General features: G+C 39.4%; 1 protein-coding gene across 1 annotated transcript in view; it reads left to right on the top strand.

Moving 5' to 3' along the window:
- PRDM5 (PR/SET domain 5) overlaps positions 1–14,531 on the top strand; it is a 235,284-nt gene that overhangs the window by 34,224 nt on the left and 186,529 nt on the right. The window contains exon 3 of the mRNA XM_089684314.1: positions 4,826–4,948. Within this exon, the coding sequence (XP_089540440.1) occupies positions 4,826–4,948 (123 nt within the window). The remainder of the gene's footprint in view (positions 1–4,825; positions 4,949–14,531) is intronic.

Below are 14,531 nucleotides of genomic sequence, written 5' to 3'. Positions count from 1 at the left end.
AATATATTGGACAATTATTTAGTAAAATATAAAAGATGATAGTATGCCGAGTAAATAGATACCAAACATGACATGCTTTAAAACTGTGCACGCCTCGTGCAATGATCTGTGTGTTCAGATTTGTGTGATTAGATGCTTTCCCAATTTACAAATGCTGAAGTGATAAAATGCTCACAGCTTCCGATTTCTTAGACTATAGAGATGATTGGCACCATTCCGGTCTCCATTCAGCTGTATGGTCAGCTGACAGAAACATAGGATGCATTTTCAGGTTCCCCCGATGGCACAGGACTACCCGAGAAGGCCATGGAAGGCAATGGGGGGGGGGGCATCTTCTTGTAAAAGCAATCCTGAAGCTAGTTAGCCACTCGGATTGCTTTTACATGAAAGCCGTTCTCTGGCTGAAAAAACGATACCAGGATGGTATAACCACTCCTGGTATAACCACTCAAAGTCCAGTGATGTACCAGTACATCGCTGGTCCTTGTTGGGTATATATGCTATGTATACAAGAGACGAAATCTCTGCCAGAAAAAGTGTATGGTATGCCCACCATTAGAATATACCGCCACTCACTTCTAATGGTGGGCATACATGAAATGATCTTTGTTGTTCAGCCCACAGGCTGAAAAATCTCACTCAACAGCGCTGCACACACATACGTATATTCTGAGAGCAAGACCCTGTTGCTGTCAGAATAAACAGATCGGTGCTGCAGCTGAATGGCATTCCTGCAAAGAAAGCAGCAATGGTTAACAATAAAGCAATAACAATAAAACAGTAACAGTAAAACTGTAGCAGTATAATAGAAACTCGACAACAAAAAGAAATGAGAACTATTTTTGGTTTTTAAAATTTAAACATTTTTTTTTTACTTTTCTTTTTTGTGTTTTTTTTCCTTAAACTTTTTAAACTGTAACAAGCAGATATTAGGGTCTCTCAAAATGCGATGCCAGTTTCCTGACTACCAAACATCTTTCAAGACCCTGTGCAAATGTGTTCCCTGAACTGTGCCGTGCTGTACCCTATACCAATAGTCCACCAGTATGTGGTAGCAACGGAAGCAGTCCTTGATGCAGAGACCAGGTTGGCCAGAACAAGAGGGACAAAAAAAGTGGGTGTTACTCCTACTTCCATGTCTGCTACAGACACAACATCTTTTTTGGGGTGTCTTTGGGTTGGGGTACCAAGAATGGCATCAGGAAAATGCCTCTCATTCAGCCAGCTAACTGCATCTGAATTGGGGGTTTGGGCAGTAGCACCTTCTGGATACAAAAAGGCCGTGATGATCTCTTCCTGGAATTTTAGGAAGGATCCACTACGTCCAGTTGCTTTGTAAAGCTCAAAAGTGTTATATAGAGCCAATTGAAATAAATAAACAGACACTTTTTTGTACCAGCGACTGGCTTTTCGGGAAACTAAGTACAGCTTCATCATCTGGTCGTTGAATTCCACCCCTTCCATGTTAAGGTTATGGACACAGAGGGGCTTCTCAACAACACCAGCTGCCATGACAATTTGGATGGTCGTGTCTGCGTGAATGGAAGACAGGACAAAAACATCCCGTTTGTCCTTCCACTTCACTGCGATTAATTCATCATTTCTCAGCAGGCTTTTCACCCCTTTTTAAGACAGGTATTTACAAGCTGTTGGGGGGAAGCCCTGGCAATTAGGTCGCACGGTGTCACATGCGCCAATTCCAAGATTGTACAAATGTCTAAATAGTGGCATGCTTGAATAAAAATTGTCCACGTATAAGTGATACCCCATATGGAAAAAGGATGACAGCAAGTCCCAAACTATCTTGCCACTGCTCCCCATGTAGTTTGGGCATCCGGGGGCTCCACGTGACATCTTTTCCCTCGTAAATCCGAAACTTATTTGTATAGCTTGTTACCTAATCACAGGTATTATACATCTTGATCCCATATCTGGCACGCTTGCTGGGGGGAAACTGTTTGAATGCAAGGCTGCCAGAAAAATGAACGAGGGACTCATCAATGCAGATGTTTTGCTGGGGAGTATAGACATCTGCAAATTTTTGGTTAAGGTGATTTACGAGGGGCTGAATTTTGTAGAGCCGGTCAAATTCAGAGTCACCCCGAGGACAACAGAATGTATTGTCGTTGAAATGCATAAAACACATTATACTCTCATATCTCTGCTTGGCCATGGCAGCAGAGAACACTGGCATATGATGAATCGGGTCTGTGGACCAATACAAACGCAATTAATTTTTTTTAGTAATCCCTATGTTGAGGGTTAGGCCCAAAAAAAAGTTACATTTGAAAACCATAATAGGTTTCCATGCAAATGGCCGGGCAAGGTTTGAATTTGGGTTGGCGGCGATGAACTGTTGTGTATATAAATTGCTTTGATCCACAATCATTGCATACAGATCTTCCATGAAAAACGGCTCCAAAAAATCAAGGGGAGTAGTTAAATTTGCTGTTTCCACCTGAATTCTGGGTTGGGCAGTGAATGGGGGTAGTACGGGTGCTTCAGAATTTGTGGGCTGCCAATCAGGATTTGCAAGAACATCCAGATGGATACTAGGGGCTCTCTGGGCCTGTATGTGAATTCATTGTGGCTGTAGGAGACTACTTGTGCTATCCACCATACCAGCTTGTAGTTCACTTGGGACTCGCCACGTCACCAAGTGATACTGCAGTGCTGGTATGTATAAGACCAGGATGTACTAAGCCGCTGGTGCTCGCCAGTACACTTGAAGATAGAACGGCACTAGTACTGGCACTGTTGCCAAAAAATAAAGAAAAAACATATACATCAAAGTTTGATCTAGTTCAGTGTCAGGGTAAGCGTTTGGGTTAAGGTCAGGGTCAAAGGTCAAGGTCAAAAGGTCAGTGTCAAAGGTCAGGATGTTTTTTTTTAAATTGGTATCAGTGTCAGTATGTTTTAGGTAAAAAAAAAACCCCCAAAAAAACAAAATGCACACTATTGTTTCTGAGCTGTACTACAAACAACAAATAACATACACATATATGGTATCACTACGATTGCGAGCTGGAAAATTTATTTTGGGTTGTTCTTTGGTGGTAGGTTATGGTAGTAACAAGAAACACACAGCTAAATTTTAAAAAAATGATTTTTTTTACTTTTTTGTTCCAGTTTTCCTTTGATCAGGAGATATCCATTACCATTTACCACCAAATGAAAGCCCAATTTGTCCTGAAAAAAAACAAGGAATAATTCACTTGGATGTACAAAGTAATTGTGATGATATGTACACTTTTATTAACACATGTCAATGTTGCAAAATTGTGTTTAGGCTTTAAGATTTGTTTTACCCTTAGGCGTGAAGGGGTTAAACCAGGGGTGGGCAAACTTTTTGACTTGAGGGCCGCAATGGGTTCATATATTGGACCCGGGGGCCGGACCAAGAGTAGATGAATTATGTGTATGTGTCATCCATAGTAAGTATAGTAATATTCCCCCATAGTAAGCATAGTAATTAATCCCCGATATAGTAATTTATCCCCCATAGTAATTCATCCCCCATAGTAATTCATCCCCCCTATAGTAATTCATCCCCCATATAGTAATTCATCCCCCATATAGTAATTCATCCCCCATATAGTAATTCATCCCCCCTATAGTAATTCATCCCCCCTATAGTAATTCATCCCCCATATAGTAATTCATCCCCCATATAGTAATTCATCCCCCATAGTAATTCACCCCCCATATAGTAATTCATCCCCCATATAGTAATTCATTCCCCATATTAATTCATCCCCCATATTAAGTCCCCAAGTCCCCCCTGTGTCAGATCACTTACCTTTGCTCCGCGCGTTCCTCTCACCGTGTCCCGCGCCGTTCCGGTGTAGCATGAAAATCTGTCTCCTATGAGGATCTGTCCCCCTCGACGTATCTGCGCATGTGCCAGTTTCAGGCATTAGCAGCCGATCGGCGATCTCCGGCACATGCGCAGATACATCGAGGGGGACAGATCCTCATAGGAGACAGATTTTCATGCTACACCGGTCTTCAGGGCGGACTGTGAGAGGAGCCTAGCTCCGCGGGCCGGATTAAAAGGTCCGCCGGGCCGTATACGGCCCGCGGGCCGTAGTTTGCCCATTGCTGGGTTAAACGGTTAGTGTGCCTGTTGAGGTGCAATGTGAAGAAGAATTTGTAGTTGTGAAAATTCTTGATTCTAAGGACCTTTAGGAACAAATTTTAGTATCTGTTTCAATGGTAAGGATATGGGCCAGAAGAAAATTCCTGGGAACCCTAGGAGATTGTTCATCTCCCAAGATTAACAAGAAAATCTGAACCTTGAATTCCTTGCTCCTCCCATGAACCTCCTTTTAAGCAATGCCTTTGCACTTTCAGTTTGCCAGATTATTGTTCTCGCTCCAGCCGATATCTTGCTGCTTTGCATAACTGCAGCTGTCCTTATCTCCACTACCACTCGTTATGGACCTTTGGCTTGTTCCTCGACTACATGATATTTTGTTATTTGTACATTTTTTATTACATTTTCTAATGACAGTAATTTTTTGAAAGGTAATAAAACTATTGAAATAGAAAATAATTGATGATATCCAATATAGTGTGGAATAGATTCTCTAAAAATATGTGACAAAAAGAATCAATTGAAAAGTTCTTATATATCAGCGCAGGACAGATTTATACATAGACAAAACAATCAAAATTAATTTTTCTATTATAAAGGATGGCAAGTTATATATTACATGCTTTAGAAAAGTCCAGTATTAATATACATAAGCAGTTACTTTCTTACATGGTTTTCAGTTCCTATTTTTCTAGAAAACATTCTGTATTCAAATTATGTCTTTTTCAGGTTCGAGGAAATAAAGGAGAAGTTCTGTATATTTTAGATGCCACAAATCCACGTCATTCAAATTGGTTACGCTTTGTCCACGAGGCACCATCACAGGAGCAGAAGAACTTGGCAGCTATCCAGGTCACTTTCTCTTAAATACCTTTATGTGATGGGCAATCTGTTTCGTAACGTGTCTCATTTCCTATTGCAAATAGTTTACATTTTATTTCATAAAAAGCTGACTTAGTTATGTATATTTGTGTAATCATAGGTCATATTTATACCCTTATGTTAGTATGGAATTTAGGTCCATAACATATGTTATGGCCTGTTAAATTTTAGGGAGGTATAAAGACCTCTTTTTAATCCAGTTAAGTGTTTATCCAGTGAGATAATTGAAAGAATTTTCAATAGCTCTTCAACCTGTTTTGAACTATTCTTTCAATCCCCTGCAGGCAAACTAGGATAAAAACGGGCAGCACTGTAAGCCAGTCAGGCGAATGCATTGTACAGTGCTTATCTAAAAATTGAGCCTTCCATGACTATGCAATCACAGTCTTGGCCAAGCTGTATTGTTTTAACTGCAGTAAACACAAATGAACCAGATATCTAGATTAACAAACAGCTAAACAAAATGAGATATTCTTGGCAAGTAAAGTGGTTCATGTATATATATTTCAACTGTGTTTTAACAATTTATCAACACTTTTTTACGATACGGGTCAACATATGGTGGGATTCTCAATCAAAATTGTTGACTTATGTGCAGTATATACAGTCAGGTCCATAAATATTGGGACATCGACACAATTCTAACATTTTTGGCTCTATACACCACCACAATGGATTTGAAATGAAACAAACAAGATGTGTTTTAACTGCAGACTGTCAGATTTAATTTGAGGGTATTTACATCCAAATCAGGTGAACAGTGTAGGAATTACAATGGTTTGCATATGTGTCTCCCACTTGTTAAGGGACCAAAAGTAATGGGACAATTGGCTTCTCAGCTGTGCCGTGGGCAGGTGTGTGTTATTCCCTCATTAACCCAATTACAATGAGCAGATAAAAGGTCCAGAGTTCATTTCAAGTGTGCTATTTGCATTTGGAATCTGTTGCTGTCAACTCTCAAGATGAGATCCAAAGAGCTGTCACTATCAGTGAAGCAAGCCATCATTAGGCTGAAAAAACAAAACAAACCCATCAGAGAGATAGCAAAAATATTAGGCGTGGCCAAAACAACTGTTTGGAACATTCTTAAAAAGAAGGAACGCACCGGTGAGCTCAGCAACACCAAAAGACCCGGAAGACCATGGACAACAACTGCGGTGGATGACCGAAGAATTCTTTCCCTGGTGAAGAAAACACCCTTCACAACAGTTGGCCAGATCAAGAACACTCTCCAGGAGGTAGGTGCATTTGTGTCAAAGTCAACAATCAAGAGAAGACTTCACCAGAGTGAATACAGAGGGTTCACCACAAGATGGAAACCATTGGTGAGCCTCAAAAACAGGAAGGCCAGATTAGAGTTTGCCAAACAACATCTAAAAAAAGCCTTCACAGTTCTGGAACAACATCCTATGGACAGATGAGACCAAGATCAACTTGTACCAGAGTGATGGGAAGAGAAGAGTATGGAGAAGGAAAGGAACTGCTCATGATCCTAAGCATACCACCTCATCAGTGAAGCATGCTGGTGGTAGTGTCATGGCGTGGGCATGTATGGCTGCCAATGGAACTGGTTCTCTTGTATTTATTGATGATGTGACTGCTGACAAAAGCAACAGGATGAATTCTGAAGTGTTTCGGGCAATATTATCTGCTCATATTCAGCCAAATGCTTCAGAACTCATTGGACGCCGCTTCACAGTGCAGATGGACAATGACCCAAAGCATACTGCAAAAGCAACCAAAGAGTTTTTTAAGGGAAAGAAGTGGAATGTTATGCAATGGCCAAGTCAATCACCTGACCTGAATCCGATTGAGCATGCATTTCACTTGCTGAAGACAAAACTGAAGGGAAAATGCCCCAAGAACAAGCAGGAACTGAACACAGTTGCAGTAGAGGCCTGGCAGAGCATCACCAGGGATGAAACCCAGCATCTGGTGATGTCTATGCATTCCAGACTTCAGGCTGTAATTGACTGCAAAGGATTTGCAACCAAGTATTAAAAAGTGAAAGTTCGATTTATGATTATTATTCTGTCCCATTACTTTTGGTCTCTTATCAAGTGGGAGGCACATATGCAAACTGTTGTAATTCCTACACCGTTCACCTGATTTGGATGTAAATACCCTCAAATTAAAGCTGACAGCATGCAGTTAAAACACATCTTGTTTGTTTCATTTCAAATCCATTGTGGTGGTGTATAGAGCCAAAAATGTTAGAATTGTGTCGATGTCCCAATATTTATGGACCTGACTGTATATGCTTTTTTTACGGAATAACTGAAAGGTATAGCATGAAATGTGCATTGGTAGTAAAGACATAACATTAATTAAAGCATGTACGGATGTATTGCATAAAATATAATATATTACTATTTTGCATACATTTTATTAAATATATCATGCATACTTAATGCATAGCACTGTGCTATGAAACCAGACTCTAAATGTACAACCCTGATTCCAAAAAAGTTGAGATGTTGTGTAAAATCTACATTAAAACAGAAAGCAATGATTTGCAAATCTCATAAACTTTATTTTATTCAGGGTAGAAGATAGAAAACATATCAAATGTTTAAACTGAGAAAATGTACCATTTAAAAAAAAAAAAAAAAGGTAATTTTTAAATTGATGGCAGCGACACGTCTCAAAAATGTTGGAACAGAGCCACTTTTACCACGGTGTAGCATCCCCTCTTCTTTTATCAAGCTTTTGCTATTGTGAATAAAATATGGGTTTAGGAGATTTGCTATACATTGCATTCTGTTTTATGTAGATTTTACACAGTGTTACAACTATTTTGAATTGTCTACTCAGTATGCAATGTACAGCATGTATTTAGAGTGACAGACTACTTGTAATCTGGTTTCGCAAAATCTGCTCTGCAGTGCAAGACGATGTTCATATACTGGTTTCTTTGCCCAACTATTTCAACTGCAGTTAAAATAAAGCACAGCACATGGTCTCACCTACCACTTCTTCTTTCTTGTACCTCTTTATTTGTGCATAGCTATTGGCTTGTCTGTACAGGCTTGGGGTGAAAGTTGGTATGTCCTCTAATTGAGTAACATTCCAGATGGAGCTATGAAAAAATTATCTGGGGCATGTGTCTAGGAATCATGGGTAAAGATGACATAGTATCTAAAAAAAAAACAAAAGCAAAAAACCCCCAAACATTTATTAAGGCTTTTTACTTGACAAGTAAGATACAATATACAAAATCAGTGCCATAATCTATATGGTTTTTCTGGTATTGTTTAACAATGATTTTTTATTTAATGTGCTCTTCTAGGACAGCACTTTTATTTATAACTTTGTAAGCTTTGAAAACCTGTTTTAGCAATATACAGTGAAGATATGTTTTTCCCCTTTAGATACCAAAGCCATTGCTAAGGTTTTAATGTCAGACCCCTTTACATTTTATTTAGTAAGCTCTTCTAATATTATATAACGAGACTATCACATTCCCACAGATTGCAATGAATAGAAACTTAAGAGAGGACCTTCGATAAGCTACTTATTGGAATTTACATATTGCTGAACTGTTTGGTGAACACAGCAAATCTACTACAGTCTTTATAACTACAAAGAGAAGATTAACTTGTAATGGAACACAAGTTGTAAAAATGAGATAGAATTTGTGTCAAGGGTACTTGGAGGACAGAATTAGTCTGTCTTCTTGATGTGTGTATTTTAAAGACTGCAAAATGCCAGATTTCAAGGTTATCAAACCTACAAAGAAAATATTTTTTTTGCACTTTTTGATGATGCTAATGTCATTTTAAGCTTTCAGTTAATATAAACTAATTAAAATGGCATGTAAAATGTTTGGATAAAACAAATAGCACTGTTAGTAATCATTAAAACATTTCTAATGTCTAACTGCATTGAGCTTTCTACTAAGGACACAAATCCAGAATCATTTTTATGCGTGTTTATGTGCGTTTGCGTTTAGAAGCGTTTTTTAAAGATAAGCACAGGAGAACCTCTCAAATGCCCAGAATGCACTGAAAGGTGGTAAATTATTAACTATTTCAGACTGTTTCAGAGAAATACAGAGAGTAGAAGCAGAGACAGCAGTATGTGTTGAGATTAGCTTAGGTGTGAGTTACTCATTAACATCTCTTTTGTTTCCAAGGGTGGGATAGGTGTCTGGTGGAGTGAGTCATTAAGGTCACCTGGCAGGGGGTCTTCATGAGGAATTTGAGGTGTAAATGGTTATTAACATATCTTTTGTTTCCAAGGGTGGGAGAGGTCTGAGGTGTGAATTGGTCATTATAATGTGTGACAAGCTTGGTAGGAACATCCTGTGTTCAGTCTTTTGTCCATCTGAGTACCTTAAAAACGCTTTGCATGCATTTTTCATGATGAAAAAAGGCTCTAGACAGCATCGGAAACTGGAAGAGTAAAAAAAAATGTCGAACGCCTTGCCGTATTTACAAGCGTTTACAAGCGTTTTGTGTTTGAAATGTTGATAAAATCAACTTCTGAACGCAAGTTTTCTGCAAACTGCAAACTCAAATGCCTGTAAATGACTGTAAACAAAGATGTGCACGTGGCCACATAGAAAAACATTAGGGTGAGTTCAGGGGCTGCTGAAAAAAATGCTGATCAGCTCCTAAACGTGAGTTAATCAGCTGCAGTGTACATGAGCCCTTAAAGTTGTTCTGGATGTGGTGTGATTTATGAATTTCTCGTTCTGTGTGCTAGAGTCTGTAATCTGCGGATAGTCTTTTCAGTTTCCTTGCTTTGTTTTTGATGTAGGGTTAGGAACACTGCAGACCTGTATGCATAAACACATATGGCTTCAAAAGCTACAAATTATTTCATGAATGGGTGTTAAATTGTCCAAATTGTCCATAGATGCCTTGTACAATGCAGATCTTTACAATGAAATCATACAATAAAAACTCCATTTATAGATCACTATTAATGTTAATGGCAAGCATATGGAGACAAGTTTTGGTGTCACAAAGAATCTATCAGGTTAAAATGTTTGCTCTGTTAATTTCTTCTAATGACAAAATATCATGGAACTACCTAGTCCTGCCTCATAGGATAGATTGCCCAGCAGACACTCAATAGTGAGTATGCATGTTGGGTGAATGAAAAAACAGATTGTTAATTTCTGAACAGTCAACCCCTTGTGTGATCCTTTGTGCATAACCAGCTTTAGGACATGTGTTAAAAGGGGTTTTCTGTTCAGAACTGTTCACTCCCATTAGAAGTGCATGAAGCAAGTCAAATGCAAGTCAGAAGGTAGTCAGCTGCAGGTCAGTAAATGCTGAATGATCTCAGAAGCATCTCAAAATGAGAAGCATACTTAACTTATTCATCATCACAGGCATCACATGACATAGGCCCTTAAGTAGAATTGTTTTGTTATCCGCTCATATGTCACAGCTGGGACAACAAGATTAAGCAGGGATATGCAAATCATATCGCCCAACGCCCGTGACATGCAGTTCCAGGCAAGTGTTTTTATTCACATTTAGCCATGCTACTGGCAAGCAGCAGGGTTTACTTTATGCGGTGCGATGTTCATGTCAGTTTTCAGTGCGATTGTCAAAGGTAGTTGTTCAGCGGTTCAGGTGGGATTCAGATGAGATTCTGATTCAGTTCAGAGATACAATTGTGAATACCCTTTTGTTCAATGTGAATTTTGTTTAATGAATCACACAGGAAGTGTACTGCATTCCTGTGCAAGTTACATGTGATTCACTGCAGTGCGATTTGAGCCCATTCATTGCATCAAAGTAGTGCATGCACCAATGTTAGAAATGCACTGCAACCAGATCACATGGTAATTTTGTATCTGGTGAATTGCAATCTGGGGAATGCAAATACACTGTGTTTGCTGCCTGCGTTTGGGGTGTCGTTAACATTGCCCTGACACCCGCTGCAGATCGCAAGGGCAGTGCGATTTGAACACGGTGCTGGAAACGCTCATGGATTAGGGGTTTCCCACATTGCATTTTAGTTTGAACTGGGGCTTAGTGTCTTAGGTAAGGACTGATTTTAAGGAGTTAAAAGAGTAAGAAAAGGATACAATAATATACTACTTACATATATACAACTACACAGAGCATTGAGGAAGCATCTTGTAGCAGCTCAAAAATACTCAGGTATATTGAAAAATATTCTTTCCTTTGATGACTAGTAAGGTTGTTAATATCTGCAACTATAAAAATATTCCAAACAAAAACACTGAGTCTCATTTACTAAATAAAATATATATGAGCAGGTATGCAGGTTGTGAGCCTGCATATGAATATGAGCAAACATTAGCTTACATGCGTGATTGCTATCAAAGAATCTATCTAGCTGATCATACACTGGTGTTCAATGCATACAGTGTGGTAGTATTCTGGTGGGCCTGCTAAACATCTAAATAATATTCCAAAAAGTACGCCATATAATGTGCACATCAAAAAAATTACAGGATCAAATAGCAATGAAACATACATGTACCAAGCTAAAAGGCATATGACCGAACCCTGTATGCTATACTGCTGTATGATAAGATTATATACATGTGTTTCCATATGAATCTGTGTTCCAAGCATCAGAGTATAGAATCTCATATGCTGACTGGTGCCCGAGCTTCTGAAAATGTGCATAAAAATTCATGCAAGAGCAATACAAAACCCACACTTGTACACTTGCCATTTTTTACCATCTCCCTTAATGATTACTGTTTTGCTGTTTTGCACTTAATGTTTTATTCCAATGTTTTATTACGATATGCAGATATGCACATATAAAAATGTACATACAGTACATACAGTATGTAGACCCAAAAGCCATATAGAAAAATCACAATTTTATTTTAGGCATGCCCAGGCTTAGCAGGTGATCATTTGGATATCGGACCATACGTTCTATAGAAAACCACCCTTAGTAAAACATTCTGAAAATATATGCTGTAGCTTGTGCATGAACTAGCATTTTACTTTCAAATTTAAAGAATATGTCAGCTCAACATTTCATATTCCTGACATGTACCCGCTGTACCAGTGGCATAACTAGAACCATTAGGGCCCCGTGCGAAAAACCATGAAGGGTCCCTCGACCATTGGCTGGGGCCCTTCCCTCTGAGCCCGGTGGCAGAATACCAGGGCCTGGTCACAACTGCAACCTTTGTGACCCTGGTAGTTCCGCTACTGGTGTCAGTAGTTTTTTTTAATTTTTGTTATTTTATTTTTACATAAGCCCCGTTAGGCAGCTTTGAGATTGAGATTTCAGGGGTCTAAACAGAACTCTGATGTTCCACCTTTGACACAGGGAAAGGAGATTGAGGACACAGCCCTCAATCTCCCTCTTTGTAGCCACAGATACACAGAATGAATGGACAGGAATAGCTCTGTCCAGAGCTTCCCCTCCATTTACAAACTGAAAATGATGTAGTGATCGGTACTGATTACTAACTCGCCATTCAGAAAAGGAAGGAGCTGGAAAATTACATATTTACTGGCCTCTTCCCTGCTCTCCATCCTGACAGATGGGGATGAGGGGAGCTAGGAATGAATACAGCGGGGGCCAAAGAGCATAGGAGGGAAGCCAGAGAGCACGGGGGCCAGAGAGAACGGGGAAGCGGGAGAGCACAGGGATGGATAATACAGGAGGGGAAAGGCATAAAGCACTGGGGGCATCAGAAAAATGCTGGATAGGAAGAGCCGTGGGGACGGCTGCATATAGAGGAACCATTCTGTTCATGTTTCTCCTGCAGCCACTGAATCCCAGTTTCACCTCCTATTTCTCCTGGCATTCAGTGGCTGCAAGGAACATGCAGAGATGGATTCCTCTATATGGCGCCTGCACTGTTCCTCCTATCCAGGCGTACAGGGGGGAGCCTCACGGGTCCCCTGCAGTATGGGGCTGGGTTGCAGTTGCAACCCCTGCACCCCTGTAGGTATGACACTGCGCTGTACCATATGCTTGTATGGAAAAGCATCCTGTTCTCTTTGTATTGCTTCTTTTGTGTGAAATCTCTGGTGTTCCTTCCAGTCCCTCTGATTTACTATAAAAAAAACTGACCACATTAGGCATGAGAGCACAACGTGGTCAGTTCTCTAGCTGTGTTGGGAACTCAGTCTGCTCTCTTTCAATGTTCAAACGTGTGCTGAACCTGCACCCCCCCCCACCCCCGGGGCCTCTGCACAGCCATTCACTGGGAAGACTACTGTGTAGCTGTTTCTCCACACTCACCTCTCCATGCAGCTGAGAGCAGAGGGTATGTGATCACTTATAAAAAAAGGGAAAAAAAGTATTTATAAGGTTTTTTATCTATACACACATATTTAACCTTTCATTTATATTTTAAACTGTATGGGTTGTTGGGTTGGCTTACAAGGTGAGGCTGTAAGTGTTTGTAAAAATACAGCTTATATAATTGTTACTGACCAACTTTTTAAGCATTTTTCCTAAAACTATTATTTTTGCATAGTGATGACAACCGTGCATTGATGGGTGTGGCAAACCTGATAAAAAACAAAATAATAATAACTATTGTGTCCTTTAGGTTTCTGAGAGGGATGTATAGGTGTTTTGAAAGAACCAGTAAATGCTGCTATGCATGCACACATAATAACAAAAAGACTTGTCTCAGTGCTTTAAGAAATACTTAGGAAAATAGGTATTCTAATTCATATACAGAGCATAATATATGTTCTTTCTCAAAATGGCTGAATTACACTATGGATAAATTCCTCTTCACATAACAGGAGTCACATCACATAAACATTCAAGAAGTATGAGATAGCTTGGAAGTCCTTTTTTGGTAAACATGATGTTCCTCTTGTTCTTTTGGGTGTTATCCAAGGCTTTAATGCAGCAGAAAATTCAATGATACGCCAATTGAGGAGGAGACAGCTGCGTTGGACTCTTTTCACTGTGCTCTGTATATCAAAATATGAGACAGTGTTAAACTGATTATTGATCTAGTAATGGTATATAAATAGAGCAAGCCATTATGTCTCCCATTGTTATTTTATCTAGTGTTTCACCTCATTATGTTGCATAACGAAGATATGCAATGTCAGTGTAATTGCTGATAGCATTTAATTTACTAATGCTGTATCCTTTGTAGTTGAGAAATGGTTTCTATTATAGTAGGTTTTCTAGAGTGAAAAAAAACATATTGGGCATAATTTTATGTCATTTGATAGTGTTATAAATGATAAACTAATATTAAAACACAAAATAATGAGACAGGTCTTAGTTAAATGATTAAATGTCAAAGCAGATATATAGACCAATCATATAAAGGAGTTCACTATTCAGTGCATGTCGGGCGATTTCCCACTACCAACTGTTTTAATTTCTCATTTACTCTCAGCATATACTGTACTTTTCTTTCTTTTGCTTCCTCTCTGCCACACTGCTCAGGGATGGGAAATACCCTGGACTTCTAGATATGGAAGAGCATGTGACTCACTCCATGTGACAGCGCTTGGGCCAATCAGCAAATTCACATGGGGAGTTTATAGCCCTGTGTAAACTTACATAGGGCCTTTGATTGTGGCAGCTAGTTCTAGGTGTAAATCATGGTGTAATT

Source organism: Staurois parvus, unplaced genomic scaffold (genome assembly GCF_062004578.1).
Source record: "Staurois parvus isolate SC_StPar_1 unplaced genomic scaffold, SC_StPar_1.0 ptg000344l, whole genome shotgun sequence".
Lineage (NCBI taxonomy): Eukaryota > Metazoa > Chordata > Amphibia > Anura > Ranidae > Staurois > Staurois parvus.
Note: the sequence above shows the minus strand (reverse complement) of the source record. Positions and strands in the feature narration are given on the sequence as shown.